Source organism: Zingiber officinale, chromosome 11A (assembly GCF_018446385.1).
Source record: "Zingiber officinale cultivar Zhangliang chromosome 11A, Zo_v1.1, whole genome shotgun sequence".
NCBI classification, from domain to species: domain Eukaryota; kingdom Viridiplantae; phylum Streptophyta; class Magnoliopsida; order Zingiberales; family Zingiberaceae; genus Zingiber; species Zingiber officinale.
Genome location: NC_056006.1, coordinates 96,256,280 through 96,273,700, shown reverse-complemented (window position 1 = coordinate 96,273,700; position 17,421 = coordinate 96,256,280). Strand labels below are relative to the sequence as shown.

Below are 17,421 nucleotides of genomic sequence, written 5' to 3'. Positions count from 1 at the left end.
GTTTAAGAAGTCTCATTCGAGTCGAACCCAAACGAACCAGGATTTGGAGTTCCCTGAAAATATCTAAAATTTCTATTATAGATTTAAGTTTGGAGATTATTCAAATCCTCACAATTAAATTAGGACAGATATGAGTACATCAATCTTGATGATGATGATGGTTTTTTGATATTTTATATTTATTAGATAATGAATTATTAAAGTTATTATATATAATTTAATTAATATTATTATATATCATTCGTTTTTGGTATTAATATATTTATGAAAGTAGTTGAATTTTTTTTTCTAGAATCAAGGATTGGGTGAGGATAAAAAAAAACATAATTAAGGAATGAAATGAAAATAAGGATGGGATGACAATTCCGCTCCTCCCATCCCTTTATGCACTCTTATTCATGCCACGGCCACTTATATTTCAATTTTCTTTCCGTAAAAAAATCAATCTGTTGCGAGCAAATAAAAATAAATAAAAAAATTATTATTTCCTCCTGTGCAAATAGACTGTCCAAGCAACCCCAGGGTGAAAAAAAGAATTTAGCGTCGAACGTAGATGGAGCAGATTTCGAAAAGGTTAAAATAGCAACTTGCTGATAGCGACCGGACGTAGACCGTGTTGTGTGGACCTACATAAGCGTGCGAGTGTCGTTCTTGTAGATCACCAAATCATTGTGCCACGCCCCAGAGCTCATCCATTGGGGTGGGCTTGGACCTGACAACGTGTCAGGTCCGAATCTGACCCAATGATCGATTCTCTATTAACCCCGATTAAAGATTGAAATCGCAATCACGCGCCTATTCAGTTGATCTGGCATCATCTTTAATTAGCATATGGAGCTACAATAGATTTTGATGTAAAATTTAGCAAAGGGCTTTTGTGTCAGAAAAGCCAGCGCACACCGGTTTATCCGGGGGGTCCTTTGCTTCGTGCCGTGGGATGCCACCAACCTTAACGTTACAAAAGCAATACGCATAGCTTTGTATGGAGGAGGAGCACACTGCGCGCCTGCACTGCACTGATTAGTGTGGTCCGAGAGGTTGAGAGCGATGTACTTAAATTTCTGGTTCCCCACCCTCCATAGGCCTCCGCTGGCTGCCCCACCACGTGAGCCTCTGTGCTCGGGGACCAGCACGACTGTAGTTATTTGGAGGAATAATTTTATGTACCTGAAATCTTGCCAAAGAAGTTATTTCTGAGCTTAGGCCTTAGAGCATATTTGATTAGTTTTTATTTATTTATTTTCAGTAATTCCATGATCAGCATAATTGTTAAAGTTGGAGAATTTTCAGTACACAATCTGTTAACCTTATCGACAGCAGCGTGCGCGGTAGATGCAGACAGCAGCGCGCAGCGGTGGCTTGGCTCTAACCACTGCAAGGAGGAATCATGCGTCAAGCGATGTAAAGTTTTCCACTTGGAAGCTGCTTTTGCGATGGGCTTTTCTTCCAAAATCCTTTTTTTTTTCCGTGGTTGTCTCGACGAGGAGGTCGCACGCCACATGGGGGCGGCCCAGCGTGTTAAAATCCCAAGCATGCCGACCAATTAGAGCAGTAGTCTTATCCTCGCACAGGCAGATCCACAGCTGAGCCTGAGCTGGTCCCTCTCGCCCAGCAGCAGCAGCGCAGGAGCAGGACAGCAGCAGAGGGTGAGTGAGTGCGAGAGACGTGATTCATCCACGTCCAAACAATTCTGGGAGGAGAGGAGAGGGGCCAACGAGAGAGAACTCTACGAGTTTTGCTGTGCACGGTAAAGCAGAGGGTGGGCGGATGGAGGCGGGCGTCGAGCAAAATAATAATGCACACAGCACCCGGGGAAAGCAGAAGGGCTCCTACGTCTTGTCGCCTGATGTACCATAGAGAGAGAGGGGAAAGGAGAACTTTTTAATGCGAAAAATGAGATGAGTAAATGCATAAGAGGTCGCTCTCGCGGCAGCGGAGCAGAACAGGGCAGTGAAGCCGAATAAAAGCGCCCCCCGGCAGCGCTGCTGCTGCTGCTGCCATCCCAATCTCTGGCCTGACCCCACTCTGCCGCAGCTGCCTGCAATATCAGCACAGTTCCACCGATAAAAGCGAGGAGAAAGGGAAGACCTCCTGATGGGAGCCCTCCGCCCTCTTCGCTCACACTCACTGTTTCCCATCTGATTCAGGCATTGGCTCGGAGCCAGTGTAAGGGGCAGCGCCATCCAGCCGTTAACGCAGCGCAAACAGGAAGCAGTCCTACACCGGGTGAAGATGGATTAAAGATGGCGAGAGGAGAGAGAGAGTTACGGGGGGAGTACGGTGGGGGCATGGTTGGGGGAGTCGCTTTTGACTTGTTTCCTTTTGGCAAAGCTTATGTATGTATGTTTAGGGAGCCCCGAGGAAGAGGGGGGAGTAGGAGGAAAGTGTGAGAAAGAAAAGCTAAAGTTTTTGGTCTTTTAGCATTTATACTATCTGCTGCTTCTACGGCTTGCTGTTCGTTTGCTCTGTGCTGCTGCGCCTGTTCGTCTATCGACTCCAACGCTCGTCTTCTTCAAGCCTTAGGTACACCTCGCACGAGCCTTTCATCCACCCCCATCATGCGTCTCTACATCATTCCTATGTCCTCGCTGCTCCCTCCGTAATCCGCATCGCACTCGGGTCCTTTTACCTTCCACTGTCCCTCGTTTGCACAGTTTGGTTCTCGCTTTTTGTTTCACTAAGTTCGGACAGCATGGGCATCGATCTGAATACTATAGAGGAGGAGGAGGAAGAGGAGCCTGAGCACTCAACCGGGCTGGGTGCTTCGACTGTGGTTGCGCCGGACAGGCTTCAGGCGGTGTCGGTGTGCCTAGAGCTCTGGCACGCGTGCGCGGGGCCTCGGATATGGCTGCCTAAAAGGGGGAGCTTGGTGATGTACTTGCCGCAGGGACATCTGGAGCACCTGGGGTTCAGTAGCGCTGATTGCGACGGTGGGAGACGAGGAGCCTGCCGCTTCGATGTGCCGCCTCATGTGTTCTGCCGTGTGGTCGATGTTAATCTCCATGTTTGCCCTACAGCCCTCTGCTTTCTGTTCTAGGGTTTAAAAGATGAGTTTTTTTTGGGTTACACTATACCTCTATACCTTGTGCGCAGGCTGATGCGGGTACAGACGAAGTTTACGCCCGGCTCTCTCTTGTCCCCGAAAGCGAGGTTAGTCTCCTCATACCTGTTTGGACACTGTTTTTGTAAGTGTAGCATCATCGTTTTGCTTTCAGTTTCGATGTTGGTTAGCCAATTTCGTCTCAGGAATTGAAAGGAGGGGTGAACAAGGGCGGGAATGAAGGAGAAGAGGATACTGAATCCGTGAGCAGGTCATCCAAGCCCCATATGTTCTGCAAGACACTGACTGCCTCTGACACCAGTACCCATGGTGGATTCTCTGTCCCTCGTCGAGCCGCTGAGGACTGTTTTCCTCCGCTGGTAATTAGACATCTTGAATTTATTCCATTTTTAGTTTCTTGGTGTTTGCTTCCATACTCCACTGTAATTAGACATATTGAATTTGTTCTCTTTTTGGTTTCTCGGTTGAATGTCTTTATTTAGAGTCCTAACTTTCTAATATAGTGCTTTCTGCTGTGCCTACCTCTTGATATGAAAAACTATTACATCAACCTTATGACTTTGCTGCGCCTACTCTTCAAAATAGGACTACAATCAGCAGCGACCTTCGCAGGAGCTTACTGCCAAAGATTTGCATGGAACAGAGTGGCGGTTTCGCCATATCTACAGAGGTATCATGGCCAATTCACTACACCATAAGTAATATTTAATGACATACTTATTTATCCCTAAATCTTACTTGTTCGACATGCGATTCCCAACCAAAAAAAAAAAGAAAAATAAAAGAAAGAAAGACATACTTATTTGTCTCTAAAGCCTATAAAAATAAGAAAGCCTCTAAATCCATAAAGACAAATCTAAAAAATGTGCCTCTAAAAGCTAGCACTCCCTAGAACTATTCAGTGCACCTTTATCTTAAGAATTAGTTTGCATTAATTGTAATATCAGTAACACATCAGGTATTTGATTTTAGATTTTTTAGTGAGTCATCAAATTTTAACTTGGACATTATATAACATGCTGAAGGTTGCTTCATATATTTAAAATTTAGGCCAACCACGTAGACACCTTCTTACAACTGGATGGAGTGCTTTTGTCAATAGGAAGAAGCTTATTTCAGGGGATGCAGTCCTCTTTCTTCGGTAGTTATTATCAGAATATTGCAATTTTATGAACATGTACCCGATCCTACTTTATAGAACTGAATTTTCTTTTTTTCCTTTTAATGCTTATAGAGGTGATGACGGTGTGCTCAGATTGGGTGTTAGGAGAGCAGCTCAGTCCAAAGGCAGTATTCCAGTTCCTGAGCAACAAAATTATGATGCTGCATTAGCTACATTGGCTGTTGTTGCTAGTGCTGTATCTATGAAAAAAGTTTTTCATATAAATTATAACCCAAGGTAACTTAGGTTGACAGTGGAATTATATTTTCTGCAATTTTTACTCATGCATGAACAACAGGACATGCTAAAAGCTTTTTCCCATGAAAATGTGATACACAAGAAACGTACATATGCATATAATTTCATAGGTTGGAGTGAGGTGCAAATATAACATGAAATATTCATGCACCGAAGCATTGTACTTTAAATTATACAATTAAAAGCTACTCGTGCCATGTTGGTTTGTGTTGTGATAGCTGAATAGAGTTATGATCTAGTATTAATATTTTTGTTTTTTCTAAAGCTTGGTTACTTTTGTAGCATTTCAAATTCAGTCCCACTTTGATTGAGATATTTTATAACATTTAGATTAGTCTACTATCATTAAAGTTGATTTTGAGTAATTTGGATCATTGTTTAGCCTTATCTAGTTGAGCAACATTTTTTTCTTATTGAGTGGGACACGACAAATAATGCTTAAGACAACATCCAATATAACTACCTGACCTAGGTTGTGTTTGGCATGATGCAAATGACCTAGGCTATGCTATTGCCAACCACATACCAATTGATCCTGATCCACGGGCTCGAATCGGCTTGAAGTCATATTTGATTATTTAGATATCAATTTATATTAATTATTATAAATATTAAATATTATAATAAAATTATAATATTATGTTTTAGGTTTTTCTTCTTCAGTTCTTCTAAATTTCATTTTTCTAAAAGAGTTTTTATTTTTTTTAATTAAACTGGGTCTATAGGTGTAGACTCAGGTAGCATGGGCCCAAGGTGAATGGGATCGGGCTTGATCTGAATGGGGTTAAATGGACAAAGAGGTGGTGTTTGACATGACATGCCTTTTTCTTGTGCCACTCTAAAGATGACATGGAAATAGAACAGGTCCATCGTGCTTGTGCATAGACTTGACTCATTGACACCACTAAGTGAGAAGGAAGAAAGTTGTTGCGCTTGGTCTTGGGCTGATGCGGAGATAGATGGACAAAGAGGTTGTGCTTGCCTGTTTTGTCTATATCGTTGAACTTGATACGACATGGAAATAAAATGGGCCTATCGGATCTGTGCATAGATACGACCCTCTGACACCTTTTTAAGTGAGACTAAAGGAAACACTAGTGAAAATGTTTCCCCTACGTGTACACATTGCTTCAATATGGTTTGGGGAAAAGCAATAGGTGCATCATTTTGTCTTGAAAATTTTGTCAAAATAATGCTCAATTTTCTTTAAAGCTGCTAAATTATTATTACTTTTTAAATAACCAAATTTATAAATTTAAATTTTCCTCCCTCTTTCTTTCCTTGTAAGGAATCAAAATTTATTTTTTCCCTATATCCTGTCTTTTCCTAGCTATTTGTCTTCTTTCCCTATATCCTTATATTAGTATTCATCCAGTGTTTGTGTATTATGGCAAGGGTAGTTTTGAATGTGTTTTAAAGATAATTACCATTGTTAATCACTGTTTGATGGTAGAAATGTGTAATTTATATAACCAAAATGACAAGGATATCTCAATCCCATAGCTAGTACTGTTTTTTGGCTTTTCTTTAAAGAATCATCCAATGTTTTTATCTTATCTAACTTCATTTATGTGTATGCAGTTTGCATTTGCATTTTGATTCATATTTTTGTGTCTCCAAATACACTCTCTGTTTCTGTTTTGATATTGAAAATGTTAAATACTAATGGTAGTGAACCAAGGTTTCTAAAGTTAAATTTATATATCACAGGGCAAGCACGTCGGAGTTTGTAATTCCATATTGGAAATTCATAAAAAGCTTGGATAGTTCCCTTTGTGTAGGAATGAGTTTTAAAATGCTTTATGAAAATGATGATGCCTCAGAAAGAAGGTTTGATGCACAACTCTCCAATTATTGTCGAATGATAAATTGATTGTTTTGAAAATCTATCCTTTTCTTCTACAGACCTATAGTGCTGATAACTGGAATCAGCGACATTGACCCTCAAAGATGGCCTGGTTCAAAGTGGAAATGTCTGTCGGTATGCTCATGCACATTTTATGTTTCTTCTGATAGTAGAAAGTTCTCTCATGCTCTGATTTCAACTATTTATATTATTTTGTATTTTTGTAAATTATACTGTGAGTATAGTAATTTATATGTTCCCAATGAAATGTGGGTGCAACTGTGCAAGGTCTCATATTGCAAGAAATTAGTTAAGGATGTCAATGAGCTTCCTCATGGTCATAAAAAGCATGAACTTAGGCCTTTCTTGTAGCTTCTCAATGAGTCTACAGGAAAAAGTATCCAAGTTACACTAGACCAGATTAGTTTCCAAATCACCTGCTCACATGGGGAGGAGTGTTAATGTATAAGCATACATGAGTCATTTCCTTGTAATTTGTAATTTAATCTTTTGAAATGTGCAGTCTCCCAGTAAGACTTCTATAGCTTTTAACTAAATATCTTTTAATAATCTATATTTTCAAATGTTAAATTTAATACTCAACAATTCCCTAGTTGATTGTAGAAATGAAATGAATTTCTTTTGTCACTATCGTCACATCTTGCAGCTATTGGTTCAAACTAACTTAATCCTACCTCCTTTATCTAGTGTTACAACTTACAATATTAAAAATTCACAGATCGCTAATTTTATAGAACTCAGTTTCCCTTGTGCTAAATGGCCATCTACACTTGATATTATATGTCAGAAAATTACCTACATTTGCAGCTCAGACCCAGCCAAAGAATTATACTTGATAATACTTGTGAAACCTCCATCTTTCAATAACTAGTGCTAAGCATGGGCACAATCTCGATTAAGAAAATCCTAATCGATCAGATCTCATGTGGGGCATAAAAAAATTCCCTGAACTGGAAGTCAATTTTATAAAGAATTCCCATAATTTCTGGTTTTTTTTTGGTTTTATGGGTTTTTTTTCTTTGTAAACTTATGTAAAAGTTTAATATTTTACAATAAGGTAAAATACAATCAAGATAATTTATTATTTGTTGAGCACCTTCATTACTTTAGAAGTAATACATACATAGTATTATGCAATAAACTAATCAAATTATACATTTATGTCATTAGCGCGGACGACTAACCAAATCCTTAACCCCGTTATTGCATCATTGAATTTACAAAAACATGATCTAGGTGGTGGTTGGTTCTTAAATTATGTTGTCAGTTGACTCACTTCCCCCACAGATTTCTACAAGTCCCCAATGCATCCTTCCCACAACAAAATTTGGTTGTTGCTTTCCTCATGTATAATTCTTGTAAACTCCTATTTGAAACACACTGTTGATATCAATTTGACAGTAGCATATACTGCAAAGTGTCACAAGATCATCATTAGAATCTGTTTTCTGTTTCAGTCAAGACCATAGAGACGAGTGTAGCCTTTGTCAATTATGTGTGCTTTTCAACATACCAATTTGGTCAGGCAAACCTTAATTTCATACACTTTACTAGAGAAAGAAATTCCTCCGGCCTGAGTCATAGAGTGATTACAATTTTACTAACTTACTCCAGCAACCATGCATCGGAGATGCAGTAGGATTGCTGTAGAAAATGCAATATGGACTGACTGTTTGCTAGCAAAAATAATAAAGCAGTCCGCTTTGCTTGTGAGAACAAAAGGAGGATGTATTTTTCTCATCGCATATCTACACTAGTTCAAAAAGTCTAAAGTGAGAAATTTATAGGCAACCATGAGGCAGAATTTTGTTTGACAAAATGAAAGGTGGCAACCAACTGAATAACTGACCCATAATGCTTCTTGGATTAGACCTAGGGAGAATCATTACTTGACACCTGTTGATATTACATTTTTTTTTTCAATCTATAGATTCTTATCATCTTTATTTGGATTTGCATGATCCTGTACTTCTGTAAGCATTTGTGGATATCCATTTTATTTGTAGTACTTAAAAAGATGGTTGAAAGTTCACCTTCTCTTTATTGATCATCTTCATTTCATTCAATTGTTGTTTATAATTCTGATTGAAAATGTGCTTACTCTTTGAAGGTTAACTGGGATGATGATGTAGATACTAAAAGACAAAATCGAATTTCTCCATGGGAAATTGAATCAACTGGTTCTATTATAGGCTCCAGTACCCTGTCGGCAACAGGTTGCAAGAAGGCGAAACTTTGTCTTCCCCCTGTCAATATGGATTATCCAATTCTGAGTAGGTGTTTCTTGTTCTGCAGAAGTTATGTTCTAAAGTACAAGAAAACATTTATTATGTTGTTTAAAATTTTCATCTCCAATTTCCTGTAGATGGAAATGGGTGTCTGGATTTGAGGGAATTTGCAAGCTTCCACAAGGTCTTGCAAGGTCAAGAATTGATGAGACTCAAAACTTCCAATGATTTTGGGTTAGATGCTCATATCGGAAATATTAAACATTCTGAAGTTATGGGTCATTCAAGTGATGCAAACGGATGCATAGCAAGTGAATCTGTTTCTGAAGGGAGGATCAGAATCCCACATGGAGGTTCTGATTTTTCCTTCAACTACACAGGCTTTAGGGAACCGGCTGGGTTCCTAGGGGTCTTGCAAGGTCAAGAAGTTTTGTCGAAAATCCCACCATTTCTTGGAGCTCACTCAGATGCTCATGCTAGGAGTGGTGTGGGATTCGATAGTGTTCAAGGATCTCATGCTCGGAAAAATTTACCTTCATCCGTGGGGAATGGTACAATAGTGCAACCATCTTTGCCATTAATTCAGGCATCTTCTCCATCATCAGTCCTAATGTTTCAAGAAGCAAGTTCAAAGTCTCCGCTACATCGGTCTATTCCAAGTCCAGACAGGCACGGTGGCAATCTGCTCTTTCCAAAGACAAATGGTGCAGAAGCATTGCGTAAAAAAGAAGGAACCTTCGGATTCTGGCCTCCGACACTGGGTTATCATTTTGCCAATCCACAGTACAAGTTGGTCAAAATCCATGATCCTGTCATCGATGGTAAGTTGCACAAAGAAAAGGAGCAGGATGACAGCCACAATGGTTGTAGGCTTTTTGGATTTCCTTTGGTCGAAAGGATTCCTGAACGAAATTTACTCGAGAAACCTCTACCCGAGAAACCTCTACCGGTCTCCCCAAGTTCAACCGCAGGGAATCTTGATGTTGGCTTCTCAGCTTCACCAATGCCTGCTAAGCCTGTTGGGTGCAGTTGCATTGAAGCAAGTTCCCTGTATGCTTTATGTGCAGCTCCATTTTAGGATGGAAATTAGTAACTTGCATAAGAACGCCATTTATCTACCAATGCTAGTGATGATGCTTCAATAATGCATAAAAGGCTGCTCATATCCGTTTGTCCTGAAGATTTATCCATGAAGAAATCTTGAAATATTTATGCAATCCTTCAAGTGACAACCGTGATGCTGAGGAAATGATCTTATGTTGGATGGTTATGAACTTGTGGATCATTTCAAAGGTGTTACAAATTATGACAACATAAACAGATGCTATGTTGCATCATTATTATCAGTACTCTTCTATTTACTTGTTTATTCCTATTCAGCTGCTTCCTCTTCTGATGTTTATGTATGATCATACCGTGTGTTAAATTAATTTCTACCTTTGAGAGTTGCTGAATTGATTTTTTTTTGTTTTGAGTTTTATTAGCTTACTAATACTGAGTAGTTCATGCGCTGATGTTCCTCTTTACAAACTCATGCTTCATCCTTTCATGAGCTTTCATATATTCAATCTTAAACTTGCGTCAGCATTCAGTGCCATTGATACGTTGTCTCCACCTGAAGCAAGGAAGGAAATTTAAACTGCAAAAGTAAACAAACATGATATCCAATCCAAATATTAGACTCCAAAAAGAGAGATCTCTAAAGTGCAAGAGTCAGTCCCTTGCAACAGCAAAAGTGCCCTCCCTTCACAAGCATAAAGCTTAAGTTTAGGCAGCCTTTACATCAATTACATGAACCCTTAAAATTCGTGTCGTCCAAGGTATTCAAGCTGAGCATCCCCTGCCATTTGGCTTGACTCATTATCTAGTCCGGGCTAGAATAGATTTTGCTAGCTCATGTTGAGCATGATCTAGATTCTAGAGCGTATTTGATTAAGTTGTATCGTCGATGTATTTCATTCCTTCATTCATTCATCCGTTGCTTTAATTCCCAGATCTCCAACCTTTTCTCCACCTCTTGCGTGCTCGTCCAACATTCCCATTCTCCCCTCTTAAGTTTCCTCTTATTCTCCTTAAACTGATGCACCAAGGAAGCTCCTATCCTGTCCTGCTATATATTTTTATCAAGGACGGTAGATGATTCCTTTTTCACAGCTTAAGTAGTCACCTGTTAAACACTCTTCCCAAAGGCAGAAGAGATCGAGCCGAGTTATAATTATGAAGATGCGCGTGATCATTCTACTGGGATTATTTCTCTCCTGCTCCGGTGATCAGTTTCAGCAATTTCCCCTTTCTTTTCTCAGTAATTTGTAGAAATTTTTAGTTCTTAACCCATACAATATACATATATGTTAATTCACTCTGCAGCACTACTTGCAAAAGAAGCAGAAATGGATGTTGTGACACCGATAACCACAGTTCCAGTGATCAATCCTACCATAACGCCCCCTACTACGACGACAACCCCTGTCTACAATCCATTTCCGACGATATCATCTCCGGTCACTCCAACGCCGATCACGAACCCGTTCTCGACACCGGCAATGATGACTCCGTCGGGGCAAAACTGGTGCGTGGCTAGCCAAACTGCGTCGCAGACGGCGCTGCAGGTGGCTCTGGACTACGCCTGTGGATATGGAGGGGCAGATTGTTCAGCGATTCAGAAAGGTGGGAGCTGCTTCGATCCTGATACCCTGCGTGACCATGCTTCCTATGCGTTCAACGATTACTACCAGAGGAATCCGGTTCCTACCAGTTGCGATTTTGGAGGAACAGCTAGCATTGTCAATGCGGATCCGAGTGAGTAGTGGTGCATAAGATTGATTATAAGCTGCCAAATTATAAACCTATATGTTCATCGGATGCATTCCCTGTCTGAAACTTCAATCTCGCAGGTACTTCGACATGCCATTATCCGTCGACCAGGTACGTCCCAATTGTAAATTAAACTCCATAGAGCTAATTAAAGAGTTCATTTTAAGTTGTAAAAGGAGTTGACTTCCCTTGACAGCAGCACGAGCCCATCGCCAGTCGTCAACACAACTTACCCTTCTCCCGCAACTTATCCTTCTCCCTCGGGATCAGACGTTTATGGATCATCTGTTCCTCCATCTACGGAAGAAAGCGACTCCGCCTCGATCTTGAACAGCGTGCAACTTTGGATATCCCTGGTGTGTCTCCTGGTGCTGCTCGGCGATTTATCTGTCAGCAACTAGACGCGCGAAGTCTTCAGTGAGGTTCAAATTGATTAGGTTGATGGTGATTGCTTGGAGCAGCAACCACCATGCGGATTCCCACGCAAAAGATGCAGAATTAAGGAGAATTAAACCCCAAATTGAAGGGAATGAATGCACTTGAAAATTCTTATTCTGTAGAGTCGGCAAAGATGGGGAAGCAATTCCTTGCAAAGCCATCAGCAGTGCCGGGAAAACTTTTAGGACAATTTGTTTTATTCGGTCTAAAATACATACTCTAGTACCTTTTGACAAATTTACTCCAGCTCTTTGCCAACACATTGCATTTCAAGAAACACGTATTATTTCTTTATTTAAAAGATACATATTTGATCTCATCCCGACGACGAATAGATGACTAGCCGATAAAAAAAAAAAAGTAGAAATGTTGATAAATGCACATTACTATAAATAATGTCTATTATGACATTTTCTTAGTGACACTTAATTAAAAATATTTTTTAATGACACTCATTAAAAATAGATTATTATAAAAATAAAATATTTTATTAGATCATCTATCGTGATAATATTTATAAATGTCATTACAATTTAATCCAACCTATTTATTTTCACTGACCTAGACTTCTCTTTCCACTATCGTTCCTTTCCTCTTCTCATCACCGCAAGAAGCGACTCTGGAGAGCTCAAATCGCCTGCTAATTACTTCTCCTACCAGTTCAAGTGGAAAATGGAGCAGGATCTCTTGAAATCATCGCGCTTCTTCATCGATCAGCGCATTTGGTCTGCAAAAATCCTCACTCTGTGCATGGTCTTTAGATTGAATACCTCGCTTGTCTTCTTCTTCTTCTTCTTCTTCTTCAACATTTTGATGCTTTTTCTTCGATCTTTATCCTTCTATATGTGTTTCTCGAACGGTGAATCTAGGTTTTCCTTGCAATCATCTGAGGTGAGAGCACTAATCGAAGTCGCTATCCTCAATTTCCTGAAACCCCTCACCGCTCCCAACCCAGTCGTATCAAATCTGGCATTGGTGTGCCTCTTTCTCGATTTGCAAGCTTGTGAAGGGTTTAGGGTTTTCCATTTGATTTTGGATCCATTCCTTGATATTATAATTAAACCGCAGTTTCATTATTAGGGGTTCATCGTGTTTGTTGTAGCTATACGTCATTTATTTTGAGTGATTTGGGATCACAGTTTGCTCACTAATAATCCCATCTGACGTGATAGATTAACAACAAATCTAATGACAACGGGTTCCATCAAGGGGTTCTTGAGTGAGGTCTCATCAATCTATTCTATCGCACTCTGTTTGCACAAGATCTTTCATGAGAGCACAGGATGCAAAACCTTTCACAAGAGATATAGTTTATGTAATTAACTCCCAATATCTCGCACTCTACACATAGCATGAATTTCTTGTTCTTGTTGAGTTTCTCTGCAGTATAGATGGTCATGGCGATGTGCTTCCGCATTGTCGGGGAGGGGAAGCTTGTCACGCAACGAAAACTTTTCTATAAGCTTCTTTGTGACTCGCCTGGCTATTTCACATCTTAGGATCAAGTCAACAGAGCAGTACAAGGTCACCATGTTCTATCATTCATATTGGTATTGAGTATTAACTATAATCTAAGTTTACTTTGCGCCTAGTTGCTCAACTTTCTCAAATAATTGTTGCAGATGTTGTTGCATTGCTCCAGTGCACTCGACATAGTCTAGGTATCATGGCTTCTAGCAAAGTTACAATTGTTGGGAGATTCCTATTAGAGGTGCAACTCTGGAACTTTTTGTTTTAAGTGATCCAGATTTATATTTCAAGTTTATATTACTTGTGTCATATATGACGTAGCATTCACCTTTTATGTGAATGCTATTCACTTATTAAATGAACATTGGAATATGAGTGTTGTCTTTTTCCCTTTCTTTTGATTTATCCAAACTACTTGATTGTTGATTTATTGTATGTTTATAGGAGCTTGGTGAATAGAATGTTGATTGTTCTATGCTTGGACAAGTTGGCTATGCTATAACCGGAGACCTTTATGCATTGAACATATTTGTCCTTAATTATGATGTGAGATATATCATCATAGTAGAGAAGGCAAACTGAGACATTTTACAAATTATGGTGATAAATCCTCTCAATTCCACTAATATTATTTAATTGAGTATGATGCTATATTTCAACAATTAGTAGAAGACCGGTTTTTCGACCAAACCAATCAATTATAATCACTGCTAAAGGATACCCTGACATTGCTACAAGGTTGATGCATCCATTAATTCAGTATGATTTTCTATCTGAAGTTTTGGTTGTTGGACCACCTCCTCGATCAAATAGTATGCATTTTTTAGACACTATTTAAGGATATCCTGGTACTAAAAAAAGTAAACTCAAGTGTTAATTCTACATGATTATTCTCGTCCTCTATATGGGAAGAGTTGTTGGAACTTAGGAGATTATTGAAGACTAGGTGCAATGATTCCATTTAACTAGGTCATCTTTCTATGTCATTGGTTATTTAGTCATGCTTGTGTCATTATTAGATAAATGATGCGCAGAGCAAACAAAGGCTATATATATATAGCCTTTGTTTGCTTTTTTTTTTTTGTTTTTATTGCCTTTGTTTGCTCTTGTTTATAATTATTACTATCTATATAAATGATTGTTTGCCTTTGTTTATCTTTGTAGTGAAATCCCAATTTTCTTGCCTGTGCACTATAAGAAAATTGGGATTTGTTTACCTCCCTGGAAGTGCTTTGTAGGTGTTTATGAGTAACAATAACTAGGACAACAATTGAAAATTTGTTCATTTCTCATCTCTCGCACAATTTTTTCAGTCTCCACATGCTATATTGAGGAAACTATCATTGGGTTCTATGAATCAGTTTATTATAGCCATGCCTACACTAAGTGAAATACAATGTCATACTTGTTCTTCAATGCTGGACTTAGTTGAAGTTTCCATAATCTAGTTTGAATCATTTTTTCAAGCTTTGTTTATGTCCATGGACAAGTACTTTCAAGGCCTATTTCATCTTGCTCAAGATCCTTCAGCAGATGTTCAAAAATTGGTGCGCTATCTATCAACTCTTGCAATTCTTTAGATTATTTCTCATTAAGATTTATAAAACTTGGTCGGAGATGATAAGGTGGTAGATAGTACATAACTATTAGGCTTAAGATGCATCACATTGATAACATTCTTATAGCAACGTCTTATTTGCAAATCAATGCATGCTTTTACAACTTAAATTCGGGCCCATATTTGTTGGACAAATATCACAATGGGAAGATGTTGTGGAATTCTAAAATAGTAGCATCAATATTTCTGCTGGCACAACCATGACATGGTAACACATAGTGAAATGTGAATATTGATTATATAAGATATTGTATATTAAGTCATGAGTTTGTTCTTATTGATGCCTTATTATCTTTTACTATCAATATTCCATTAACATTTAATTTTGACAAAGATTACTAAAACACTTGTTGTTGCTACAGAATGAAAATTGAACACTATGAAAATTAGGTACACTTTCACTGGGATTGATCACAATCTACTCGACAATCACTTAACTAGAAATATATCTCAAGGTTTTTTGTGAGAATGTCAATCCTCTACCATCATTTAACTAGAAAAGCAAATATGATAGCTTGGACTTATCATCTGGAGGATGCACTTGGAGGAATGATAGTTTGGTCTTTTCATCTGGTATGATTTTAATTTTTTAGTGAAATATTATTAAGTTTTTATATTATATTTATCATGTTATTAAAATTTTAAACAAATATGAAATGTATTTGCAATTGACAATAAGATAAAACTACAATTGGTGCATATGAAATGATACTTCATCTATTTCTCGTTTGGTATGATATTTAATCTTTTAAATTATTTTTATTAATTTTATATTTTCATTGTTTATTTTACTTACACAAATAAATGCATTGTATTTGTAGGTGACAAGTACTTGGATTTTGCTTATAATATGATGGTTGAAGATGATTCATATTAAATTAGTTAGAGTTTTTATTTTACAAGACTTTGTTTGTTCTAAAACTTAATGTTTTGAGTTCATTTTATTAGTATTTAGCTAGTGTTGGAGTCAATACTTTTACATTTGTATTGCATTTGTAAATTTGACTCAAATGATTATTGGATGAATAAAAATTACATGTGATGGATGTGATAAATTGTGATGAATGGTGATGATGTGGTGGATGAATTGGATGTAAATTTTTCTTTTCTATGTGATGAGTGAATTGTGATGATGTGTAAATTTTGAATTGAAATTATATATTTTGAATAAATATTAGTGATCATTTTTAATATCTTTATAAATTATTATAACTGATATTTAATAATGTTACTATATATTAGTTAAAGCGACAATTTAAAATGACCTTATAAATTATCTTTCCTGACATTTTCGATTATTAGTATATCTCTAGAATTAAGACACTTTTGAAGTTAGTATAGATGTTTTATAATGACATCATACAAATGTCAGGAATAACAGACAGTCTATGCTAACACCGTATTTCAATATATTTTTTGATGATGTCACCATAGCTTTAATGTCACTAAAAATATACAATAAGAATATTTATGTGTGTCCTTAAAGATCTTATTTCTAGTATGAAGGACCTGAAGTTAGAAATGCGGATCTATGCACACCCCATAAAGGAAGCGAGAATCAAGAAGGGAGTCCTTGGCGTAGACACATCGACACTTAAGTCAGATCCGTAGTCCTGACAAAAAATGAAGAAAAAAATGAACAGTAGAATATTAGTATGGATGCATGTAAGTGCGCTTACTTGGTCAACGGAGATGAACCCATTTTATACCGCTTCTCATAATCTCTGCAATAATGAGGTATCAGAGAATATCTGATGTTAAAATATGTCGGATAGTGGAGGATGTACAATAGTCTTCCCCTAGGCAGAGGAAGGTTCCGTTGTGTGTATATGTCAAAGTAGTGGAATATTCTTTGGTAAGTAACCACTATTCTCTAACAAGTGATTGCAATTCTCTAACAATGTTATCTCCTAGATGGAGTCTGATCAGCTTGAAGCCGATCAGGTTTATGTTTGGAGTCATGCCCATGAGAAGTGGGGAGCTGAGCCTTGGAGGTCCGATCGGGTCTGGAGCCGATCGGGTTTACGCTGGGAGCCATGCCGATGAGAAGTGGAGAGCTGAGCCCCAGAGGTCCGACCAACTCTAGGTCAATTGGGTTTACATTAGGAGGCATGCGCACAAGAAGTGAGGATTCGAGCCCTAGAGATCCGACCGGCTCTAGGACATATCAAGTTTACACTGAGAGTCATGCACATGAGAAGTGAGGAGCTGAGCCTCGAAGGTCCAATCGATTCTGGGTCGATTGAGTTTACACTGGGATCTATACCTATGAGAAGTGAGAAGCTCAACCCCGGAGATACGACCGACACTGGGACCGATTGGGTTTATGATGGGAGTGTCGATCTTGGTGTCGGTCGTATCTCAGGCCAACCACCATGTGTTCCACCAACCCCCTTCCTCCAATGCAACAACTAACGTACATTTTTTCATACAAATATATAGTAATTCCTCTCTTCCGATCTAACGACTGCAATCAATTAGGCCATTTTTTATTAGACGGTTAAG

At 38.4% G+C, this 17,421-nt stretch overlaps 2 protein-coding genes and 1 long non-coding RNA gene across 7 annotated transcripts; all 3 read left to right on the top strand.

Moving 5' to 3' along the window:
- The first annotated feature begins 1,541 nt into the window (after positions 1-1,541).
- On the top strand, positions 1,542-10,030 carry LOC122031039 (auxin response factor 3-like). 2 transcript variants are annotated; one of them, XM_042590087.1, is made up of 10 exons: positions 1,542-3,004; positions 3,094-3,150; positions 3,232-3,420; positions 3,647-3,731; positions 4,112-4,202; positions 4,296-4,460; positions 6,192-6,311; positions 6,387-6,462; positions 8,459-8,621; positions 8,714-10,030. In XM_042590087.1, the coding sequence occupies exons 1-10, from the start codon at positions 2,693-2,695 to the stop codon at positions 9,652-9,654; spliced, it is 2,199 nt and encodes a 732-aa protein (XP_042446021.1). In that variant the 5' UTR covers positions 1,542-2,692; the 3' UTR covers positions 9,655-10,030. The 2 variants fall into 2 exon arrangements, with proteins under 2 accessions (XP_042446021.1, XP_042446022.1); XM_042590088.1 differs by having other exon boundaries at positions 1,546-3,004; positions 3,247-3,420.
- A 424-nt stretch (positions 10,031-10,454) lies between these two features.
- On the top strand, positions 10,455-12,133 carry LOC122031041 (PLASMODESMATA CALLOSE-BINDING PROTEIN 3-like). Of its 2 annotated transcripts, none has more exons than XM_042590093.1 (4): positions 10,455-10,842; positions 10,944-11,375; positions 11,471-11,501; positions 11,590-12,133. In XM_042590093.1, exons 1-4 carry the CDS (start codon positions 10,794-10,796, stop codon positions 11,789-11,791), a joined length of 714 nt encoding a protein of 237 aa, XP_042446027.1. In that variant the 5' UTR covers positions 10,455-10,793; the 3' UTR covers positions 11,792-12,133. The 2 variants fall into 2 exon arrangements, with proteins under 2 accessions (XP_042446027.1, XP_042446026.1); XM_042590092.1 differs by having other exon boundaries at positions 10,503-10,842; positions 11,587-12,133.
- A 257-nt stretch (positions 12,134-12,390) lies between these two features.
- Positions 12,391-15,962, top strand: LOC122031042. 3 transcript variants are annotated; one of them, XR_006125713.1, is made up of 4 exons: positions 12,391-13,352; positions 13,451-13,539; positions 13,743-15,489; positions 15,738-15,962. It is a non-coding gene; the product is annotated as an uncharacterized LOC122031042 (long non-coding RNA). The 3 variants fall into 3 exon arrangements; XR_006125712.1 differs by having other exon boundaries at positions 13,451-14,845; positions 15,279-15,489; XR_006125711.1 differs by having other exon boundaries at positions 13,451-15,489.
- Positions 15,963-17,421: the final 1,459 nt, after the last annotated feature.